This window comes from Triturus cristatus, chromosome 12 (assembly GCF_964204655.1).
Source record: "Triturus cristatus chromosome 12, aTriCri1.1, whole genome shotgun sequence".
Classification (NCBI taxonomy): domain Eukaryota; kingdom Metazoa; phylum Chordata; class Amphibia; order Caudata; family Salamandridae; genus Triturus; species Triturus cristatus.
Window position 1 is genome coordinate 13,515,651 of NC_140595.1, and position 24,905 is coordinate 13,540,555.

The window sequence follows — 24,905 nt, forward strand, 5'->3', positions numbered from 1 at the left end:
CTGCACGGGTGACACTCTTCACGCAGTGGCGGTGCGCAGAGGCGTCCGCCATTTTAGGGTTGGCAGTGGCACGGAATGGCGTTGTTGTCGCTGCACGGATCCCTGCGGCTTTCAAAAGTGAGATGCTGAATTTGCAGCCCGGGCCGTGCTCTTTATGAATATGACGTTCGGTTCGGAGAGAGCTTTGCTGGCCGGTACGAGTTATTGCTCTGGGTCTGAGGAAATGGGGTACAGCTGGCTGTGAGGCAGTTCCCTTGGGCTTCTCTACCTGGGCACTAAAACACAGTGCTAGCAAGTTGTCTAGTATCACGTGTGAAAACCTTTCTCATTGCTCGCTCATACTTTGTATTCTTAACTGTAGCCTGCATGAGATGGACACAGTATATGGGGGGGGGGGTTAAGAAGGTGGCAACTGTGCACGTAAATTATGCTCCGCTTCAGCTTTGATACCAAAATTAGCACGCCGATTTTCCTACTGTTCAGATTCTTTAGCTTACATTTTTCTGTAAGGCTGCGTCAAGGTGCAGTTTCTTGGGTGGGTTCAAGGCTCTGTTTTGTGTTATCTGTCAGTGACCAAGCTTTCTGTGGAAAAATAAACCCATGGTACTGCACACTTTTGTTTTTATGCAGATTTATATAGCGTGAACTCGACCCGAAGGTATTGGGGCGCTGTACATACGCACCGGTTACATTACACAAGGACACATTCAGGCACGGGGAGGTTAAGTGATTTGCCCAGAATCACAGGATGTGGACGCGAACCCGAGGCTCGAACCCTGGTTTCCAGCCCCAAAGTCGGCAATCAGACTACTAGCCTCAATTAGTTAAGCCCGGTGTTCTATTTGTTTCAGGCACAGAGGAATTTACTGACGCAAACACACTTACACAATACACTCGCTGCCTGGGTTCTGTAGATCCGCCTACACTGCTGGAGCGGAGACTGAATAGGTTCTTGCACATATTTACACTATTTCACAAGTTATGGTTCTCTGCTGCACTTCTTAATGTATTGATTAAAGGATAATTTGAATTTAAAATTGTGATCTATTATATTCCATAAAGATACTGAAAGCTAAAAATCATATCATTATTACATTTAAATGTAAGCAGATTCCAATGGATAATTTTAACGTAGCAGACTAAAAAAAGTCTGGTTTCCCCGAACATCAAACAAAATAAATATTTTAAGAACACTGTAGTTATTTTATGTTAACTTGAAGAACTGACGCTGGTAAAATTCATTGGGATTACTTGTATTTGAAAAGCAATGCTTGTCTAGTTACAGCACGTTATTTTTATTTTCAGCACCTTCCAAAGCTTGACAACCCTTACCAAATTTTTGGTCATATTTCCGGCGAAGAACAAGACCTCCTTTGCTGCTCTTTCACCCCGGCTACGACCCAGCAAACACCAGAGTTAAAGTTAAGGAAACTGATGCTATTTTTTTTTTAGATTGGAGTTAGAGGTATGTGTGTGGTCACTGTACATGGTGGTTGGGGTAGGCACACATTCTGAACATTGTACCCTCAGTGGATGGAATTTACTAACACCCTTAGCCCTGTGATTTGGGCAATAACGGTTGTTAACAGCACTATCTATCCCTTGCCTTGTTCAAAGCCCTCAAGCAGTGTCTGTTTCAGTGCCTTCAGCAACCACTATGGCACACAGAGGCAGCAGACAGTAAGGCTGTATTTTTAGCAGTCATGTTGTGCAAAGGGGAGCTGTTGGAGATTTATTGCGATACTGCACAAGATATATGTATTTATACTGCAATTTTATATTATTGCACCGCACCGTATATGTTGTACTTTGATTATTGGCAGGTTTCTTTAATATATATTGGTAAGGCCAGCATCGTCATCATGAATACAGTACAAGAGCTGATTACAAGGTCATTCCAGGCACGGCCACTTCAAGAGAAAATAGATTTAAAGCAATTGGGACCTCATCGGCCTGACCTAAAACTACAGCAAACTTCCCAGGACAGAGGAAAAATGTCCACACGTACATTCTCTAACGCCTGGTACACAAAAGCTGATTGGCTTACAGGGTGCCCATTAAGAAATTCTCTGTTCTGCTTCCCCTGCTTGCTGTTTGGTGGTGAGTTTACTTGGACAAATCAAGGAGTAACAGACTTGAAGCATTTGTCTGAAAAAATAAAGAAGCATTCACGCACAAGAAAGCATATGGAAAACCTGACTAGACTGGGGATGTTGGGGGAAGATGCTCCGATTGAGCAGCAGATAAGTGATGCATACCGCAAAGCAATACAGAAACACAATGAAGCAGTTGATAGGAACAGACAGATTCTATCCAAAATAATTGATTGCATTCGTTTCTGTGGTGCTTTTGAACTGGCATTACGAGGTCATGATGAATCGGAAGGTTCCCCAAATCCTGGAATATTCAAAGGCCTTGTGGATTTAATAGCAAGCATAGACAAGGATATGGAAGCACATTTAGCACGTGCTACAGTCTTTAAGGGCACCTCTAAAACAATACAAAATGAACTTCTTGAGTGTATGCTCGAAATTATGAGAAGCCATATTGTGCAAGAATTGCAAAACACAGACTTTGTGGCTATTCAGGCTGATGACACCACTGATGTGGCCACTAAAACACAGTCCGTATTAGTGTTTTGATACATTGACAATGACAGACAAGTTGTGGAGAGGTTCTATGGTTTCACACATTTAAGAGACTCTAGTGCAGAAACCATTACTGCAGCTATACTGCGTCAACTGAGCTTAATTTTTCCAGAGCTGCCTCAAAAAAAAAAACGTATTGCGCAAAGCTATGATGGTGCGTCCGTAATGAGTGGAAGCCTTAGTGGAGTTCAGAAGAGAATTCGAGATGTGTACCCTAATGCTCATTATGTGCACTGTTACGCTCACCAACTTAATATTATTATGCAACAGGCAGTATCAAAGATCACCGAGACACGAATTTTCTTTCAGGATATAGGAGGCATGGCAGCATTCTTCTCGCGTTCCCCCAAAAGAACAGAAGCACTTCATGACATTGTAGACAAAAGCGTTCCAAGGGGATCCTCAACTCGTTGGAACTTTAACATCCGTACAGTCAACCTAATCTATGAACATAGAGAGGACCTTCTGAAATGTTTTGAAGCCATAGAAGCCAATGATGAGTTTGATTACAAAAGTCAGATTGAAGCCCATGGCTTTGGTAGAACACTACAAGACAGAGAGTTTCAGTTCTTACTGTATTTATTTCATGATATAATGGTAGCTGTCGACCTGTTATACAATCAGTTACAAGCACGAGAGATAGATACTGTCAAAGTGCAAGTATATACTACTATGTTTGTACAAAGCATAAGCAAAGTGAGAGATGGGGTTGACAATTTAGACAGCAAACTGCCAGAGAAATCTTTTTTCACAAACCGCAGGAAAAACATCACCACTATGGTCCGAATTGCAAAGGAGATCTGTGACATTGTAATTGTGCAGGCACGAGAGCGTTTTTCTTTCACTAAACATTTGGTGAGTGCCACATTATTGCAAAGTCAACAGTTTGCCAAATATGATGAATCCTTCCCGGAGCGTGCTCTGAATGAGGCTGTGGGAGCTTATCCTATGCTCAATAAAGAAGAGCTGAGAACTGAGTTGACTGTACTGTACGGAATGCCTGTGTACCGGAAGGCCACAAGTGCCTTGTCTTTGCTGGCTTTAATCCATAAACTTAATATGGAAAAGTCACTTGGAGAGACAGTGGCTTTACTTAAAATTGTCATAACCACTCCTATGACAACAGTCGAGGCAGAACGATGTTTTTCAGCCTTAAAGAGGATTAAGACATTCCTGAGAAACACCATGCTTGAGGAAAGACTCAATGCTTTGGCAATGCTCTCTGTAGAGAGCAAGCTAGTTCAGAAAATCCCGGACTTTAACACTAAAGTTATTGAAAAGTTTGCTGCTCTTAGAGAGAGACGTGCTGATTTCATTTACAAAAAGTAAACAATGTTGAATGCTGCTACTTTGCAACCAGTTTAGTTTGTTAAATAAAAAACATCTGTGAGTGAGGTACTCAGAAATGCATTGTATCTCGAAGTCTGTTATGAAGCTCTGTGGTTATACACTGAATAAGCAGCTACCTATGTTATATGACATCTCTTTATTAATGTTATAACTGCACTTTCACAATTGCTTTATTAACCTTCCTGCTTTCTCAAATTTGCTTGAAAATGCACCATTTCTCTTCGCTTTTTTAAAAATTTTCTCGGGGGGAGAACCCCCCCGAACCCTCCTTATAGGGGTTCGGGCTCGCTCGCTACGCTCGCTCGCAACGGTGAAGTATACCAATCAGATTACGCCACACCACTTTAAAATGTCACCAGCCGCCCCTGCTTCTGTGGACATAAGTTTGATTTCATCACAGGAGCAATAGTCTGCTCCAGGGCGAGAATTGCTTCTGCAGTGATGTTTCAGGCTTCCAAGCAGGGACAGTTCCTCCACTTGGCCAGTGCAGCTGTCCAGCTCCGACTCTCAGGCGTCCTCTTTACTAAGACCACCTTAGTTCCATTAACATGTTGCCCTGTTTTTCAGTCTGTCCTTTTAATTCACCGTTTTTCAAAGAACGCCTCTTGTGTTTGTGTTCTTTCCCCCAATCCTCTTCTATTCTCCAACATTCTGGACATGTCCACTGCACTCCCTGTCCAAGATTCCAAGACGTGGCTTTTCTAAGGGCACAAAGGGGTTCCTTGGAGCTTCACCCGTATAATGAAGAGGGAACCATCTGGGTAGGAGAGGAAATAGAGACGTTGGGGCATATTATCAACAGCCAGCGATAATTATCGCTAAACGCGCTTAGTGCGAGTTTATTTATCGCCAGCTATCGCTGGATTACATCGCCGAGATAGCACGTTATTATCAACGCTTATCTCCAAGGCGATAAAAAATCCAGCGATAGCGGCGAAATGCAGGAATATCGCTGAAAATCCAGCGATATTCCTGCAGCGATAGGGAAAACCTTGATGATAGGGAGATGTGGATTCAGCCTTATAATCCACCTCCCATTATATGTATGGCTAAGTCTGGATTTTTGCAGACATTAGCTTACGGCGATAATCGCGGTTAGCGCGACTTTTTGTATCGCAACGAGGGCATTGATTATACGGAGAACTTCTCTTGGAGACTGTTTCCATTTACTTTTAGTGAGGAACGCCCACTTTGCATGTCATTAGCGATAAATATTGCTGACATGCGAAGAGGCAAAAAAATGGGGGCTATTGCCACGCTAACAGCTGATAGCGACAGCTTGCTAACAGGGCGATAAAAATATTGCTACTTTAGAAGCAAAAAGTGCCGCTAAAGCGGCGATATTGCCCTTGATAATATGCCCCGTTATTCTCAGAGTCTGGCCAGATCAAAGGAGGCCTTCTTTGTCCCTAGAAATTTCAGTCTTTTGCTCAGCTGGTGGACCCCAAGTCCTGAGGTCAGCAGGCCCAGGAAGGAGAAGACTGACCAAACGGCGAATGAATCTGGATCCATTCCAGCTGTGGAGACAGGTCAGTAGGGTACAGAGAGCCCAGTGGCTTCAAAAACACAATGGGGCATATTATCAAGGGCCTTATCTCTGCTTAAGTGGCACTTTTTGCTGATAAAGCAGCAATATTTTTATCGGCCTATTAGCAAGCCTTCGCTAACATGCGTTAGCGCAAGCTTTCCGGCGTTAGCTGCCGTTTTTTTTATTGCCTTGCATGCCAGCAATATGTATCGCTAATGACATGCAAGGTAGTCGTTACTTAACTGAATTTCACGGTAAAAATCGCTAACAGCACTTCACTGTATTATCAAAGATGACCCACGATAAAAAAAAATTGAGCTAAACCCCAATGTACACAGGTTTTTAACACCTGAAAAAAACCTGACTAAACATGGTCATACAAGGGAGACTAGCCCTGATCTCTGCCACAGACAGCAAAGAGGTAGACCTCATGCTGCATTATTAGCCCTTACCATGTGCAGAGGTGCCGCTGTCTTGTAAAGGGGGTACATTGCAGTTCATCACATCATCATCCGGCCTGTCACCTAACATTAAGAATATTGATTATAAATTATCAATGATTAGTTCTATATTAATACCTTTAATGTAAGAATTCACTGTTACTCAATTCATAGTTTGTCAACTTTCATGCTGCAGATTGCGAGGCGCCTGTCAAACAGGGGGTTTTCAGGCTGCATGGCACGTTAGCTGAAATATTATTCTCGTTATCGCACCGCTAACATGCTGACTACATGCTATTGCATGTTTGTCTATCGCGTGTTAGCGGGAGTTTTCGCTTCCTTTCCCGTACACCATCGCATGTTATCAATGTCTTAATAATACGTCGATTAAAATGCAAAATGTGTCCAGGAAAGGAGCGATAAATAAAATGCTGATAACTTTTGCTGGCGATCATTATCGCCTTTTCTAGATAATATGCCCCTCTGAGTGGTGACTTCATTGACTTGTGACATGGATGCGGTTGAGTAGCTTCTGTTATTCCTGACCTGTGCAATGTACCGGTGCGAACAGCCAGATGCCCAGACAAGGGATCATACACTCACAAGCAGGGTGAACCACAAGAACACCTGTGGTGTCCGCTCATGACAAGCCTGGAGTCCAAGGTCTCCCGACCATTGTAAATATGTGAAACGCGGTAAGGGGAGAGGTTGTAGCTGCATGCACCTCCCTGCTTTGGTGGAATGATGATTGATTAAACCCAGATCAGTTGACTGGGGATGAGTGCTTGCAATGTTCAACACTCCGTCCGTCATTCCCTTTGGTTTTGCTTTGTTCGCCCTAAGTTGGCAGGGTATGCCCAGACGTGGGTCCCTTGCTCACTTTGCCACTGGATTCAAGATAGCCTGGCTGATGAGGGTTATGAACCCGAAACCGGTCCCAGGATACTTGTTTCCGGTCCAGGGAAGGCATGGCTTGGCAGTTCGGGCTGGACTGTTCCCATGAGGCACAGAGTCAGACTGATGTGCATAAGGCCATGTCTGAACTGGTGTGGAGAAGTGTGCTAAAGAATGATGATGGATTAAACCCAGATCAGTTGACTGGGGGTGAGTGTTTCCAATGTTCAACACTCTGTCCATCATCCCCTTTGGTTTTGCTTTGTTCGCCCTAAGTTGGCAGGGTATGCCCAGACGTGGTTCCCTTGCTCACTTTGCCACTGGATTCAAGCTAGCCTGGCTGATGACGGCTGATTAGCCAGAAACCGGTCCCAGGATGCTTGTTTCCGGTCCAGGGAAGACATGGCTTGGCAGTTCGGGCTGGACTGTTCCCATGAGGCACAGGGTCAGACTAATTTGCATGTGGCCATGTCTGAACTGGGGTGGTGGAGTGAGCTAAAGAATGATAGGGCATATTATCACGGGCCGGGGATAAATATCGCAAAGCACGCTTAGAGCTTACATATTTATCGCCGGCTATCTCTGGAATTTATCGCCCGGTTAGCGCGTTATCAACAATGCGCATCGCCGAGGCGATTAAAATTCCAGAGATAGTGTGGATATTGCCATTTTCCATGGTGGAAAACGGCGATATCCTAGATGATAGGGCCTGTGGTCTTAGCCACACAATCCACCCCCCATGTTAGGTATGCCTAAGTCAGGAATTTAACAGACGTTAAATTCCTGCGTTAAGGCATACTTAACGTGATTTTCAATATCGCTAACCCTCGTTGTCAATATGACGAAGCTGGGTTAGCGATATTTTCCCAAGGGAGTCCTGTCAGGCACGCCTCCTTTGCATCTCATTAGCGATGCGATGGGAGGCGTGCTGACAAGGGGCGCTATTGCCAGTAAACTGTCGCTAACAGCTGTTAGCGACAGCTTGCTGATAGGGCGATAAAAATATTGCCGCTTTATCGGCAAAAAGTGCAGCTAAAGCGGAGATATTGCCCTTGATGATATGCCCCGATGATGGATTAAACCCAGATCAGTTGACTGGGGGTGAGTGCTTGCAATGTTCAACACTCTGTCCATCATCCCCTTTGGTTTTGCTTTGTTTGCCCTAAGTTGGCAGGGTATGCCCAGACGTGGTTCTCTTGCTCACTTTGCGACTGGATTCAAGCTAGCCTGGCTGATGACGGCTGATTAGCCAGAAACCGGTCCCAGGATGCTTGTTTCCGGTCCAGGGAAGACATGGCTTGGCAGTTCGGGCTGGACTGTTCCCATGTGGCACAGGGTCAGACTGATTTGCATATGGCCAGGTCTGAACTGGGGTGGCGGAGTGAGCTAAAGAATGATGATGGATTAAACCCAGATCAGTTGACTGGGGGTGAGTGCTTGCAATGTTCAACACTCTGTCCATCATCTCCTTTGGTTTTTCTTTGTTCGCCCTAAGTTGGCAGGGTATGCCCAGACGTGGTTCCCTTGCTCACTTTGTCACTGGATTCAAGCTAGCCTTTGCTGATGACGGTTGATTAGCCAGAAACAGGTCCCAAGATGCTTGTTTCCAGTCAGGGAAGACATGGCTTGGCAGTTCGGGCTGGACTGTTCCCATGAGGCACAGGGTCAGACTGATTTGCATATGGCCATGTCTGAAAAGGGGGGTGGGGGAGTGAGTTAAAGAATCATGATGGATTAAACCCAGATCAGTTGACTGGGGTTGAGTGCTTGCAATGTTCAACACTCCGTCCGTCACCCCTTTTGGTTTTGCTTTGTTCGTCCTAAGTAGGCAGGGTATGCCCAGACGTTGGTCCCTTGCTCACTTTGCCACTGGATTCAAGCTAGCCTGGCTGATGACGGCTGATTAGCCAGAAACCGGTCCAAGGATGCTTGTTTCCCGTCCAGGGAAGACATGGCTTGGCAGTTCGGGCTGGACTGTTCCCATGAGGCACAAGGTCAGACTGATTTGCATATGGCCATGTCTGAACTGGGGTGGCGGAGTGAGCGAAAGAAAGATGATGGATTAAACCCAGATCAGTTGACTGGGGGTGAGTGCTTGCAATGTTCAACACTCCGTCCATCACCCCTTTTGGTTTTCCTTTGTTCGTCCTAAGTTGGCAGGGTATGCCCAGACGTGGGTCCCTTGCTCAGTTTGCCACTGGATTCAAGCTAGCCTGGCTGATGACGGCTGATTAGCCAGAAACCGGTCCCAGGATGCTTGTTTCCAGTCCAGGGGGGACATGGCTTGGCAGGTCGGGCTGGACTGTTCCCATGAGGCACAGGGTCAGACTGATTTGCATATGGCCATGTCTGAACTGGGGTGGCGGAGTGAGCTAAAGAATGATGATGGATTAAACCCAGATCAGTTGACTGGAGGTGAGTGCTTGCAATGTTCAACACTCTGTCCGTCATCCCCTTTGGTTTTGACATATTATCAAGCCCATTTCTGCCGCTTTTGTGGCCGTTTTTCGGCCAAAAAGCAGCGATGATTCTATCGCAGTATTAACAAGGACACGCTAGCGCATGTTTCCTTGACTTAGCACCTGTTCCAATTACGCAGTGCCACGCATCGCTAATGAGATACAAAGAGGGCGTTCCGGGCAACACAACAGGGAAAAACTCGCAAACCGCACATCGCGGTATTAACAAGCCCATGCCCCGACACCCATAGCGATATTGAAACCCGCACTAACCCCGGTTTTCCCTGTAAGCTAACGTTTGATAAATTTCAGACTTAGTGTGAGAAATTGGCCTGGCATATGCTGGTCACTAGTTATCGTGGCCACCTTGCACCAGTCCAATTCGACTCTTGGTAGATAGGTTTAAGACAACCTTTTAAAGAAAGCTATCCTAGTGGTAGCTGTGGAGAGCAGCCTTCAGGCTAAGTCTCTGAGGAATGTAAAGCAGCTTGTTTTACCTTATAATCTCTTGAATTACCAAATGAAAAGGACACCACACAGGTATATATATCAAATATATATGTATTTATTCTTAGATACACTCTACTAATCTCTTTATGAGATTAGAACCCAGATACACATTCAAATGTCAACACTTCTCAATAAATTAAGCACAAATATGGCTGTAGCCCTAGGGGCGTACCAGACCATATACTAAGAAAATGGTTTAACAAACTCGACTTGCAAAATGAAAAGGCCTAGGGCCTTGGGAATCGCTGGGGCTTCACTTCTGCAGTGTTAGCAGGTAAGTAATCAGCCCACGGGAGACACGTGCAGTGTCTATAAACACAGCCGCGGGTTTCCTATAGGTTTCAATGGCACAAGTCGCGGTTTGTAATTTACAGTTTTAGGGCACTTCGGAGAAGTCAACAAGCAAGCCACTTACAGGGTAAGTATTTCGAGGGCCAACACACACTTGGGCACTGGAGTGCACGAGTTACCTCACCCACGGAAGCCGGGTGCATAGGTGTCTTTTGGTGTCGGGTCGCGATGCTGTTTTCCATGGGGACCACTGAAGACTTGATGCTTGTGACGACTGGAGAGGTGTCCGCTGGAATCCGAAGATGGATTGAAGTTGAAGAGGACCTGAAAATTGAGGGGACAGAGTTCAAAGTCACTTGCCAGTGACCGGTGGCCAGCAGGATGGATGACCACTGATGTCCCGTCGCTTCAGGTCATCGATGGTGATTTGTCTCTTCGCTCACGAGGTCCAGGAGAGATCGACAATGACCAGCAGCTGGATTCAGAGAGTCCCACAACGTCTGCAGCTGATGACGGTGTTGGCTGCCGGATTTGAGCCAACAAGCCTTGGCAACTGCAAGTCTTGTGTGGAGTAAAGATTGAAGGTGGTGCAGACCAGCAAGGTCTGATAGACTTACCCAGCAAGGATAAGTGAGGGCAGGCCCGGAGCAACCAGGGGAGCCCTTGAAGTTGATGAGAAAGTCTTCGGGTGAGTCACTAGCCAACGGGCAAGCAACCACAAAGACGCCTTTGCAGGAAAAGTTCCACAGGAACCCACGGTCACTCGGGACGGGGTAGGCCGCTGATTTTCAGTACCAGACCTGCTAGGGACTTGGACTGCAGATGGTCCAAAGCACAAGTTTGTAGAACGTTGTTTAGGGTTTGCACTCAAAATCAGTGCACGGTTCCCTGGTATTGCTGTTCCTCGTCACTCGTGGGGTCCAGACACCACAGCTTCACTGGGGACTCAAAATGGCCATGGAGAGGTCAGGAAATCCGCTTCAGGGGACGCAGGGACTTCGGACTCCGGCGGAAGCGGTAAAGTTTGCAACCGTTGATCAAGTTACTGGTGCCTTCTAAGCAGGGGAGTCACTCCTAGACTCCAAGGGAGATTCTTCAGTCTTTCAGAGATAGTGGAACGTCGAAGGGCCAGGATTCTTCTTTGTAGAGCATCGTCCAGGTGTAATCTGAATTGCATTGGCAATGCTTGGTATCTTATAGTGAAGATAGGGGAGGGACTAGCTCTATGACCACTCTTCTAGGAGGGTCAGGGTAGTGGGTGGTTACACCCACTTCCCTTTGTCCAGTTTCGCGCCAGAGCAGGGGCAGGTAGCCCCTGAACCGGTTTGAGCTGGCATATGCACAGAGGAGCCTACTGCCTCCCGCAGTGCAGGACTTCAAAGGCACTCTAAGAGTGCACCCACCCAGCTCCAATACACTAAATCCTGTCTGGGAGGTGGTAACACCTCCCTGTGATAGGATACCCTTTGTTGGGCTTCCTCCACTGCGAGTTTCGGTCAGCAGCAGGAGGGCAGCCTGGTGTCTGTGCTGGTGGCATCCATTTTGTGATGCCAGGGCTCTAGAAGATTTCTACCGTTTAGTACAGTGGGTACATGTCGTCCCCTCTAGAAGGGTGGGATCCTACTCCCACACCAGTTGCTGGTGTGGGTGTAGGATTCCAAGCTGTTTGACACCAAACACGACATGTTTTGATGCAGTCATTCCAAAGTTAGCATTTACCGCGAGGTTATAATGCACTTAAGAGTATATGGTTTAACCGCATCCACAAACCGCAGTAGAGAATAGACTCTGCTAGCTGCAGAGGGGTCCTGCTCAGGCAGAAGCACCCCCTCACATAGTAAACCAAGCACCCTGCCCTCAGGATTCTTAAGGCCTGCTAGAGGGGTGACTGATAGGTTTATATGTGTGTGTATGGTGAGATATAGGAACCTATACCTCAGTGAGGAGTGCTAACACTACCTCACACAGGCTGCAGTAGCAGTCCTGTGGTGTCAGATTGTGAATGCTTCCCAGGGGTGGCATAATACATGCTGCAGCCCCTGGTAGGCCTGTGAAGTACCAATGCCCTAGGTACCTAAGGTACCATATACTAGGGGCTCATAAGGTACCACAGTATCCAATCACTAGTGCATCTAATATGCACACCAAGTTGTTTTAGAGAGATCAGTGAGACTGGGGCCCTGATTAGCAGGGACCCAGCCAGACTATAGTCAGAAACCAGTGTACACATCAGAAAAAAAGTGGGGGCAACACAAGTGCAGATCCTACTCTCCTACACTTAGCTATATGTATAAAGGGGGGTGGATTGTCAGGCTACGACCACCATGGGCTATCAGCAAGGAATTCCCTATTGCTGCAGGAATATCGCTGGTTTTCCAGCGATATTCCCGCATTTCGCTGACTATCTCTGGATGTTTATCGCCTGGGTAATGAGCGTTGTTAATAACGCGCTAACCGGGCGATAAAAACCGGCGAGGATTCAAATCGCGCTGAGCGTGGATAGTGATATTTATCGCATTTTCTTGTTAATATGCCCCCTGGAGTGAAGCTGTCAGTGATGCTTCGTGTTTGAGGTCTCATGGGAAACCTATTGATGGTTAAGGAACCCTCTCTTCAACACATTTGGGGGCATATTTACAAGCCCCTAACACCACCGAAGCGTCACTTTTTCTGGTGCTCTGCTGACGTTGCTCTCTACCCCATATTTACAAGGTGGCATTAAGCCACTTAACATGGCTTAACGGCACCTTGTAAATATGCCCCTTACTGCATCAGTCCGCTGGGCCAAAGGGGCGAGCGAGCAATGGGTGTTGCTGTGGGCATTCCGCCGCAACCCCCATTACTTTTTGATACTGCCCCATATTTACAAGACTGGGGCAGCGGTAAATACTAAGGCCAGGTAAAACCTAGTCTTAGGATGGCGATACGAGGATAAATTATTAATTCGGCAGCACACATAGAAAAAGCAAATCGCCTTTAGCATTTGTTTATGTGCAGGAAGGTGTCCCTCCCTGCACATAAACAATCGCCCCTGCAGCACAGGCTCGCTTGCAACATAGCACAAGGGAGCCTGCACTAGCGCTAGGCAGCTTTTTTAGGAAACAAAGCGGTGTGCCGTATTTTTGTAAATACGACATCTCTGTGTTTTAAAAATGTCACAGCACATTACCAATTTGGGCGTAACACTGTGCTACAACATTTTTTAGTAAATATCCCCCTTGGAGTTTTCATTTGGGTGTATGCCACTTTGCAGCTGCTCCATGCTTTCATACTCACGTTTAGGGGGCGCTCTTTCTGTGGGGTGTGATTTGGAAGAGATTGGTGGTGCTGTGTTGTCCTCTGGAGGGGAAGTGTGCTTAGTACCAAAGAATCCTCTCTTCTTGGTGATAGAGTCTGTCACTTCTGTATTCAGAGTACCAAGGATGGGGCACCTGCTCGCAGCAGTGATTTTTCTTTTAGGGTCCTCTGTTTCATCCACCCCTTTAGCTACTGCAGTCTCAGTTGTGAACTGAATTCTGGTGTTTACAGTCTCAGTTCTAGATTTGCCTCGGGTGGCGGAGTTCACAGCTGTGGGATTATCTCTGAGGGCTACAGTCATATTTGTGGGGGTTACTCTGAAATCTAGTGTCCCATTAGTGGGCTTTTTTTTTAACATTACCATTGTGTTTGTAGGACTGGCGCCATAGGCTAAAGTCTCAATTGTGAGGTTCAGTGTGGCAGTGGGGGTCACATTTACAGGGTTCTTTCTGTAGAGTACAGTCTCAGTTCTGAGGCTGCCCTTTCTTGCTCTTTCAGCTATGTGGTTCACTTCTGTTACAGTCTCATTAGTGGGGTTCACATTGGCAACTGAAGTCTCTGTGGGGTTCACTGCATAGAATACGATTTTATTTGTGGGGTTCAACCTGGCTGTTGCCGCCTCAATGTCGTGCTGTGCTTGAACGGTTGCCCGGGTCACATTCCCTTGGACAGCAGCAGTCTCTTCTCTGGTGTTTCTGGTGGTTGAAGTCCCAGTCGTGGGGTGCACCGTGCTGGTCTCTGGCTCGTTTGTGGGGTTACTCTTCGCGGTGACAGTTCCGCCTGCGCAGCAGTCCTCTCTGGGGCCAGTTGTTGGGTCCACAGCATGTCCATCTATGAATAAAACATGTTGGTTAATTCATCCCATCTGGCAGCCAATCTGCGTTTTATGTCTGTTAACAGATTGATCGTCCAATCACAGACCAAAAATAATCAACTCTGCAGTCCCTCCTCATGCACAATAAGAGATGCAAACTGAGGGCATAGAAATGGGAAACAAAGAGGCGCAGCAAACAGAGAAAGAAGACAAAGACCTGGCAATGTAGGAAGGCAACAACTTGAATCAACATAGAAAGGAGACCAAAGGGCTGAACATAGAAAGGAGACACAGGGACTGAACACCGAAGAGAGACAAAGGGCTGAACATGGAAAGGAGACAAAGGAACTGAACTTAGAAAGGAGACAAAGGGACTGAACATGGAAAGGAGACAATTGCACTGAACTTAGAAAGGAGACAAATGGACTGAACACCGAAAAGAGACAAAGGGACTGAACATAGAAAGGAGACAAAGGGACTGAACTTAGAAAGGAGACAAATAGACTGAACATAGAAAGGAGACAAAGGGACTGAACTTAGAAAGGAGAAAAGGGGACTCAACATAGAAAGGAGACAATTGGACTGAACTTAGAAAGGAGACAAAGGGACTGAACTTAGAAAGGAGACAATTGGACTGAACTTAGGAGACAAATGGACTGAACACAGAAACGAGACAAATGGACTGAACTTAGAAAGGAGACAAAGGGACAGAACATAGAAAGGAGACACAGGGACTGAACACCGAAGAGAGACAAAGGAACTGAACATAGAAAGGAGACAAAGGGACTAAACTTAGAAAGGAGACAACGGGACTGAACTTAGAAAGGAGACAAAGGAACTGAACATAGAAAGACGACAAGGGGACTGAACACCGAAAAGAGACAAAGGGCTGAACATAGAAAGGAGACAAAGGGACTGAACTTAGAAAGGGGACAAAGGGACTGAACTTAGAAAGGAGACAATTGGACTGAACATAGAAAGGAGACAATTGGACTGAACTTAGAAAGGAGACAAATGGTCTGAACACCGAAAAGAGACAAAGGGACTGAACATAGAAAGGAGACAAAGTGACTGAACTTAGAAAGGAGAAAAAGGGACTCAACATAGAAAGGAGACAATTGGACTGAACTTAGAAAGGAGACAAAGGGACTGAACTTAGAAAGGAGACAATTGGACTGAACTTAGGAGACAAATGGACTGAACACAGAAACGAGACAAATGGACTGAACTTAGAAAGGAGACAAAGGGACAGAACATAGAAAGGAGACACAGGGGCTGAACACCGAAGAGAGACAAAGGAACTGAACATAGAAAGGAGACAAAGGGACTAAACTTAGAAAGGAGACAACGGGACTGAACTTAGAAAGGAGACAAAGGAACTGAACATAGAAAGACGACAAGGGGACTGAACACCGAAAAGAGACAAAGGGCTGAACATAGAAAGGAGACAAAGGGACTGAACTTAGAAAGGGGACAAAGGGACTGAACTTAGAAAGGAGACAATTGGACTGAACATAGAAAGGAGACAATTGGACTGAACTTAGAAAGGAGACAAATGGTCTGAACACCGAAAAGAGACAAAGGGACTGAACATAGAAAGGAGACAAAGTGACTGAACTTAGAAAGGAGAAAAAGGGACTCAACATAGAAAGGAGACAATTGGACTGAACTTAGAAAGGAGACAAAGGGACTGAACTTAGAAAGGAGACATTTGGACTGAACTTAGAAGACAAATGGACTGAACACAAAAACGAGACAAATGGACTGAACTTAGAAAGGAGACAAATGGACTGAACTTAGAAAGGAGACAAAGGGACTGGACATAGAAAGGAGACAAAGGGACTGAACATAGAAAGGAGACAAAGGAACTGAACATAGAAAGGAGACAAAGGGATTGAACTTAGAAAGGAGACAAATAGACTGAACTTAGAAAGGAGACAAATGGACTGAACATAGAAAGGAGACAAAGGGACAGAACATGGAAAGGAGACAAAGGGACTGAACATTGAAAGGAGACACGTGGACTGAACTTAGAAAGGAGACAAAGGGACTGAACATAGAAAGGAGACAAAGGGATTGAATATAGTAAGGAGACAAGGGGACTGAACATAGAGAAGAGACACAGGGACTGAACATAGACAGAAGACAAAGGGACTGAACATAGACAGGAGACAAAGGGACTGAACATAGACAGGAGACAAAGGGACTGAACATAGACAGGAGACAAAGGGACTGAACATAGACAGGAGACAAAGGGACTGAACATAGACAGGAGACAAAGGGACTGAACATAGACAGGAGACAAAGGGACTGAACATAGACAGGAGACAACAGGATAGACACAGAAAGGAGACAAAGGGACTAATCATAGAGAAGAGACAAAGGGACCGAACATAGAAAAGAGACAAAGGGACTGAACACGGAAAAGAGATTGAATATAGTAAGGAGACAAGGGGACTGAACATAGAGAAGAGACACAGGGACAGAACATAGACAGGAGACAAAGGGACTGAACATAGAAAGGAGACAAAGGGACTGAACATAGACAGGAGACAAAGGGACTGAACATAGACAGGAGACAACAGGATAGACACAGAAAGGAGACAAAGGGACTAATCATAGAGAAGAGACAAAGGGACGAACATAGAAAAGAGACAAAGGGACTGAACATAGACAGGAGACAAAGGGACTGAACATAGACAGGAGACAACAGGATAGACACAGAAAGGAGACAAAGGGACTAATCATAGAGAAGAGACAAAGGGACAGAACATTGAAAAGAGACAAAGGGATTGAACATAGAAAGGAAACAAAGGGACTGAACACCAAACAGAGACAAAGGGACTGAACATAGAAAGGAGACAACAGGATAAACACAGAAAAGAGACTGTGTTAGTTGGCATAGGAGACAAAGGTCTTAGCACAAAAGAAAAACTGAATTGAACATAAAAAAGGAACAAAGGGACTAAACTTAGAAAGGAGACAAATAGCCTGAACTTAGAAAGGAGACAAAGGGACTGAACATAGAAAGGAGACACGTGGACTGAACTTAGAAGGAGACACATAGCCTGAACTTAGAAAGGAGACAAAAAGACTGAACTTAGAAAGGAGACAAAGGGACTGAACATAGAAAGGAGATAAGTGGACTGAACTTAGAAAGGAGAAAAATGGACTGAACATAGAAAGGAGACAAAGGGACTGAACATAGAAAGGAGACAACAGGATAGACACAGAAAGGAGACAAAGGGATTGAATGTAGAAAGGAGATAAGGGGACTGAACATAGAGAAGAGACACAGGGACTGAACATAGACAGGAGACAAAGGGACTTAACACAGAAAGGAGACAAAGGGACTGAACATAGACAGGAGACAAAGGGACTGAACATAGAAAGGAGACAACAGGATAGACACAGAAAGGAGACAACAGGATAGACACAGAAAGGAGACAAAGGGACCGAACATAGAAAAGAGACAAAGGGACTGAACACCGAAAGGAGAAAAAGGGACTGAACATCGAAAAGAGACAAAGGGACTGAACATAGAAAGGAAACAAAGGGACTGAACACCGAAAAGAGACAAAGGGACTGAACATAGAAAGGAGACAAAGGGACTAAACTTGGAAAGGAGACAACAGGACTGAACTTAGAAAGGAGACAGAGGGACTGAACACCGAAAAGAGACAAAGGGCTGAACATAGAAAGGAGACAAAGGGACTGAACTTAGACAGGAGACAACGGGACTGAACTCAGAGAGGAGATAATTGGACTGAACATAGAAAGGAGACAATTGGACTGAACTTAGAAAGGAGACAAATGGACTGAACACCAAAAAGAGACAAAGGGACTGAACATAGAAAAGAGACAAAGGGACTGAACTTAGAAAGGAGAAAAAGAGACTCAACATAGAAAGGAGACAATTGGACTGAACTTAGGAGACAAATGGACTGAACACAGAAACAAGACAAATGGACTGAACTTAGAAAGGAGACAAAGGGACTGAACATAGAAAGGAGACAAAGGGACTGAACATAGAAAGGAGACAAAGGGACTGAACTTAGAAAGGAGAAAAAGGGACTCAACATAGAAAGGAGACAATTGGACTGAACTTAGAAAGGAGACAAAGGGACTGAACTTAGAAAGGAGACAATTGGACTGAACTTAGAAGACAAATGGACTGAACACAGAAAGGAGACAAATGGACTGAACTTAGAAAGGAGACAAATGGACTGAACTTAGAAAGGAGACAAAGGGACTGAACATAGAAAGGAGACAGAGGGACTGAACATATAAGGAGACAAAGGAACTGAACATAGAAAGGAGACAAAGGGATTGAACTTAGAAAGGAGACAAATAGACTGAACTTAGAAAGGAGACAAATGGACTGAACATAGAAAGGAGACAAAGGGACAGAACATGGAAAGGAGACAAAGGGACTGAACATTGAAAGGAGACACGTGGACTGAACTTAGAAAGGAGACAAAGGGACTGAACATAGAAAGGAGACAAAGGGATTGAATATAGTAAGGAGACAAGGGGACAGAACATAGAAAGGAGACAAAGGGACTGAACATAGACAGGAGACAAAGGGACTGAACATAGACAGGAGACAAAGGGACTGAACATAGACAGGAGACAACATGATAGACACAGAAAGGAGACAAAGGGACTAATCATAGAGAAGAGACAAAGGGACAGAACATAGAAAAGAGACAAAGGGACTGAACATAGACCGGTGACAAAGGGACTGAACATAGACAGGAGACAACAGGATAGACACAGAAAGGAGACAAAGGGACTAATCATAGAGAAGAGACAACGGGACCGAACATAGAAAAGAGACAAAGGGACTGAACACCGAAAAGAGATTGAATATAGTAAGGAGACAAGGGGACTGAACATAGAGAAGAGACACAGGGACTGAACATAGACAGGAGACAAAGGGACTGAACATAGAAAGGAGACAAAGGGACTGAACATAGACAGGAGACAAAGGGACTGAACATAGACAGGAGACAACAGGATAGACACAGAAAGGAGACAAAGGGACTAATCATAGAGAAGAGACAAAGGGACCGAACATAGAAAAGAGACAAAGGGACTGAACATAGACAGGAGACAAAGGGACTGAACACCAAACAGAGACAAAGGGACTGAACATAGAAAGGAGACAACAGGATAAACACAGAAAAGAGACTGTGTTAGTTGGCATAGGAGACAAAGGTCTTAGCACAAAAGAAAAACTGAATTGAACATAAAAAAGGAACAAAGGGACTGAACTTAGAAAGGAGACAAATAGCCTGAACTTAGAAAGGAGACAAAGGGACTGAACATAGAAAGGAGACACGCGGACTGAACTTAGAAGGAGACACATAGCCTGAACTTAGAAAGGAGACAAAAAGACTAAACTTAGAAAGGAGACAAAGGGACTGAACATAGAAAGGAGATAAGTGGACTGAACTTAGAAAGGAGACAAATGGACTGAACATAGAAAGGAGACAAAGGGACTGAACATAGAAAGGAGACAACAGGATAGACACAGAAAGGAGACAAAGGGATTGAATGTAGAAAGGAGATAAGGGGACTGAACATAGAGAAGAGACACAGGGACTGAACATAGACAGGAGACAAAGGGACTGAACATAGAAAGGAGACAAAGGGACTGAACATAGACAGGAGACAAAGGGACTGAACATAGAAAGGAGACAACAGGATAGACACAGAAAGGAGACAACAGGATAGACACAGAAAGGAGACAAAGGGACCGAACATAGAAAAGAGACAAAGGGACTGAACACCGAAAAGAGAAAAAGGGACTGAACATCGAAAAGAGACAAAGGGACTGAACATAGAAAGGAAACAAAGGGACTGAACACCGAAAAGAGACAAAGGGACTGAACATAGAAAGGAGACAAAGGGACTTGACATAGAAAGGTGACAAAGGGACTGAACACCGAAAAGAGACAAAGGGCTGAACATAGAAAGGAGACAAAGGGACTGAACTTAGAAAGGAGACAACGGGACTGAACTTAGAAAGGAGACAATTGGACTGAACTTAGAAAGGAGACAAATGGACTGAACACCGAAAAGAGACAAAGGGACTGAACATAGAAAAGAGACAAAGGGACTGAACTTAGAAAGGAGATAATTGGACTGAACATAGAAAGGAGACAATTGGACTGAACTTAGGAGACAAATGGACTGAACACAGAAACAAGACAAATGGACTGAACTTAGAAAGGAGACAAAGGGACTGAACATAGAAAGGAGACAAAGGGACTGAACATAGAAAGGAGACAAAGGTACTGAACATAGAAAGGAGACAAAGGGATTGAACTTAGAAAGGAGACAAATAGACTGAACTTAGAAAGGAGACAAATGGACTGAACATATAAAGGAGACAAAGGGACAGAACATAGAAAGGAGACAAAGGGACTGAACATTGAAAGGAGACAAAGGGAACGAACATAGAAATGAGACAAATAGACTGAACTTAGAAAGGAGACAAAGGGAGTGAACATAGATAGGAGACACGTGGACTGAACTTAGAAAGGAGACAAATAGCCTGAACTTAGAAAGGAGACAAAAAGACTGAACTTAGAAAGGAGACAAGTGGACTGAACTTAGAAAGGAGACAAATGGACTGGACATAGAAAGGAGACAAAGGGACTGAACATAGAAAGGAGACAAAGGGGCTGAACATAGAAAGAAGAAAAAGGGATTGAATATAGAAAGGAGACAAAGGGAGAAAACTAAAAAGGAAACAAAGGGAGCATATATACCAAGTAGACGTGGCTGCACATAGAACAGAGGCACATCCAGTGTCTAACGGTATGAAAGACAATATCACGTGCAGCGATTCAGACCATAAAACACACATAGAATAAGAATAAGGTCTTATGCTGAGGCCCATGGCTTACTCTTAAATTGAAAGTTATTTTTCCCTACTTACTATGGGCACTGAAATTCATGGTTTTATTCCGACGCATCGTGCCTTCCCCTAGATTCAGTTCCGCCTCACACCGATACTCTGCTCCCTCCAGACAAAGGGACTGAACATAGACAGGAGACAAAGGGACTGAACATAGACAGGAGACAACATGATAGACACAGAAAGGAGACAAAGGGACTAATCATAGAGAGGAGACAAAGGGACAGAACATAGAAAAGAGACAAAGGGACTGAACATAGACCGGTGACAAAGGGACTGAACATAGACAGGAGACAACAGGATAGACACAGAAAGGAGACAAAGGGACTAATCATAGAGAAGAGACAACGGGACCGAACATAGAAAAGAGACAAAGGGACTGAACACCGAAAAGAGATTGAATATAGTAAGGAGACAAGGGGACTGAACATAGAGAAGAGACACAGGGACTGAACATAGACAGGAGACAAAGGGACTGAACATAGAAAGGAGACAAAGGGACTGAACATAGACAGGAGACAAAGGGACTGAACATAGACAGGAGACAACAGGATAGACACAGAAAGGAGACAAAGGGACTAATCATAGAGAAGAGACAAAGGGACCGAACATAGAAAAGAGACAAAGGGACTGAACATAGACAGGAGACAAAGGGACTGAACACCAAACAGAGACAAAGGGACTGAACATAGAAAGGAGACAACAGGATAAACACAGAAAAGAGACTGTGTTAGTTGGCATAGGAGACAAAGGTCTTAGCACAAAAGAAAAACTGAATTGAACATAAAAAAGGAACAAAGGGACTGAACTTAGAAAGGAGACAAATAGCCTGAACTTAGAAAGGAGACAAAGGGACTGAACATAGAAAGGAGACACGCGGACTGAACTTAGAAGGAGACACATAGCCTGAACTTAGAAAGGAGACAAAAAGACTAAACTTAGAAAGGAGACAAAGGGACTGAACATAGAAAGGAGATAAGTGGACTGAACTTAGAAAGGAGACAAATGGACTGAACATAGAAAGGAGACAAAGGGACTGAACATAGAAAGGAGACAACAGGATAGACACAGAAAGGAGACAAAGGGATTGAATGTAGAAAGGAGATAAGGGGACTGAACATAGAGAAGAGACACAGGGACTGAACATAGACAGGAGACAAAGGGACTGAACATAGAAAGGAGACAAAGGGACTGAACATAGACAGGAGACAAAGGGACTGAACATAGAAAGGAGACAACAGGATAGACACAGAAAGGAGACAACAGGATAGACACAGAAAGGAGACAAAGGGACCGAACATAGAAAAGAGACAAAGGGACTGAACACCGAAAAGAGAAAAAGGGACTGAACATCGAAAAGAGACAAAGGGACTGAACATAGAAAGGAAACAAAGGGACTGAACACCGAAAAGAGACAAAGGGACTGAACATAGAAAGGAGACAAAGGGACTTGACATAGAAAGGTGACAAAGGGACTGAACACCGAAAAGAGACAAAGGGCTGAACATAGAAAGGAGACAAAGGGACTGAACTTAGAAAGGAGACAACGGGACTGAACTTAGAAAGGAGACAATTGGACTGAACATAGAAAGGAGACAATTGGACTGAACTTAGAAAGGAGACAAATGGACTGAACACCGAAAAGAGACAAAGGGACTGAACATAGAAAAGAGACAAAGGGACTGAACTTAGAAAGGAGATAATTGGACTGAACATAGAAAGGAGACAATTGGACTGAACTTAGGAGACAAATGGACTGAACACAGAAACAAGACAAATGGACTGAACTTAGAAAGGAGACAAAGGGACTGAACATAGAAAGGAGACAAAGGGACTGAACATAGAAAGGAGACAAAGGGACTGAACATAGAAAGGAGACAAAGGGATTGAACTTAGAAAGGAGACAAATAGACTGAACTTAGAAAGGAGACAAATGGACTGAACATATAAAGGAGACAAAGGGACAGAACATAGAAAGGAGACAAAGGGACTGAACATTGAAAGGAGACAAAGGGAACGAACATAGAAATGAGACAAATAGACTGAACTTAGAAAGGAGACAAAGGGAGTGAACATAGATAGGAGACACGTGGACTGAACTTAGAAAGGAGACAAATAGCCTGAACTTAGAAAGGAGACAAAAAGACTGAACTTAGAAAGGAGACAAGTGGACTGAACTTAGAAAGGAGACAAATGGACTGGACATAGAAAGGAGACAAAGGGACTGAACATAGAAAGGAGACAAAGGGACTGAACATAGAAAGGAGAAAAAGGGATTGAATATAGAAAGGAGACAAAGGGAGAAAACTAAAAAGGAAACAAAGGGAGCATATATACCAAGTAGACGTGGCTGCACATAGAACAGAGGCACATCCAGTGTCTAACGGTATGAAAGACAATATCACGTGCAGCGATTCAGACCATAAAACACACATAGAATAAGAATAAGGTCTTATGCTGAGGCCCATGGCTTACTCTTAAATTGAAAGTTATTTTTCCCTACTTACTATGGGCACTGAAATTCATGGTTTTATTCCGACGCATCGTGCCTTCCCCTAGATTCAGTTCCGCCTCACACCGATACTCTGCTCCCTCCAGCGCCTCCCTGCCTGGGAGGTCGAGTCTCAGCTGGTAGCTCTGCACCTCGTCCATCTCATCCTCCTCGCTACTCATAGTCTGCTGTTCTGGGGTCTCCAACCTTTCCTCTCCACGGTACCAGCTCAGAGTCAAGGCGTCGAGGGGGTACACCCGTCGGATGGAGCAGATGAGATGGCCTGGCCGCCCGGATCCCCTCTCTGGGTGGAGAGTCAGCTGCATGGTGTCTGGAAGAGCTGAGCCAGAGATACAGAGAGAGTCACTTCCTGCCAGCCTGAACCCTCCAACAGTGCCTAGTGCAGACTGACTTGTAACACACTTAACTGGTCCATGACTTATGGCCTGGGTGAATTTTAAGGAGTGAGCATGGTGCTATCATTCATGTCTCAGAGTGACTGCTGGTTCCTAAATCTGGGTGTGGCTTAATTCACACTTCAGTTGTCCCAAAGAACCTTGGACACATTTTTAGGATGCCCAAGTTTTGACACATCTTCATTTCCCTACATATAAGGGTCAAAGTTTAGGAGTTCCCTGGTTGTGGCCCAGGTCAATAGGCGCAATGTGTCATGGCACATTTTTAAGGTTTCAAAGTACTGTACGTGTCCCTTGCCCTGTATATTGGGATCACAGTTTATGAATTTCCAAGTGTTGGTCCAGTACAACTGTCCCTGTGTATCATGAACACGATCAAGGTGCTACAGGGCAGGCAGAGCTCCTGGGCTGCTGCCATGGGGCTGAGGTCATTTGCCTCTGGTGTCCTAGGGTCAGTCCTGCTCTGGCTCTGCAAACTGGGCCAGGTACAATCCATTCCAACTTTGACTCTCAGGACAGCAAGCGCCAGCAGTCACAAGCTTCTCAAGGAAGTAGTATCTGCTCAACGATCAACCAACAGGCTTAGTAAAGTGAATGTCCAGCCCAGAGTTTAACTTTGGAAGAATGAAAAGTATTTTAATCACAGAGTTGTACTAAAACTACACACTTCAATATTAGTTTACAAGTCAGAGTCTCTGGGCACTTACTCTTGTAGACACTGAATCTTGTCTAAGGCCAGGCCAGGGGCATCCAAAATGGACCCCAGTGGCCTCCATTTCTCTGCCTCACTGACACATGATGGATGCAGCGCACTGAGCACACACAGCATGCTTAACACA

The 24,905-nt window shown here is 44.9% G+C and overlaps 1 protein-coding gene across 1 annotated transcript in view; it reads right to left on the reverse strand.

Moving 5' to 3' along the window:
• The window catches only part of MADCAM1 (mucosal vascular addressin cell adhesion molecule 1), a 74,477-nt gene that overhangs the window by 23,366 nt on the left and 26,206 nt on the right, over positions 1-24,905 (reverse strand). Inside the window, exons 3-4 of the mRNA XM_085636843.1 lie at positions 23,667-23,990; positions 13,397-14,248 (exon numbers count right to left, since the gene is read on the reverse strand). Coding sequence (XP_085492969.1) covers positions 13,397-14,248; positions 23,667-23,990 — 1,176 coding nt within the window. The remainder of the gene's footprint in view (positions 1-13,396; positions 14,249-23,666; positions 23,991-24,905) is intronic.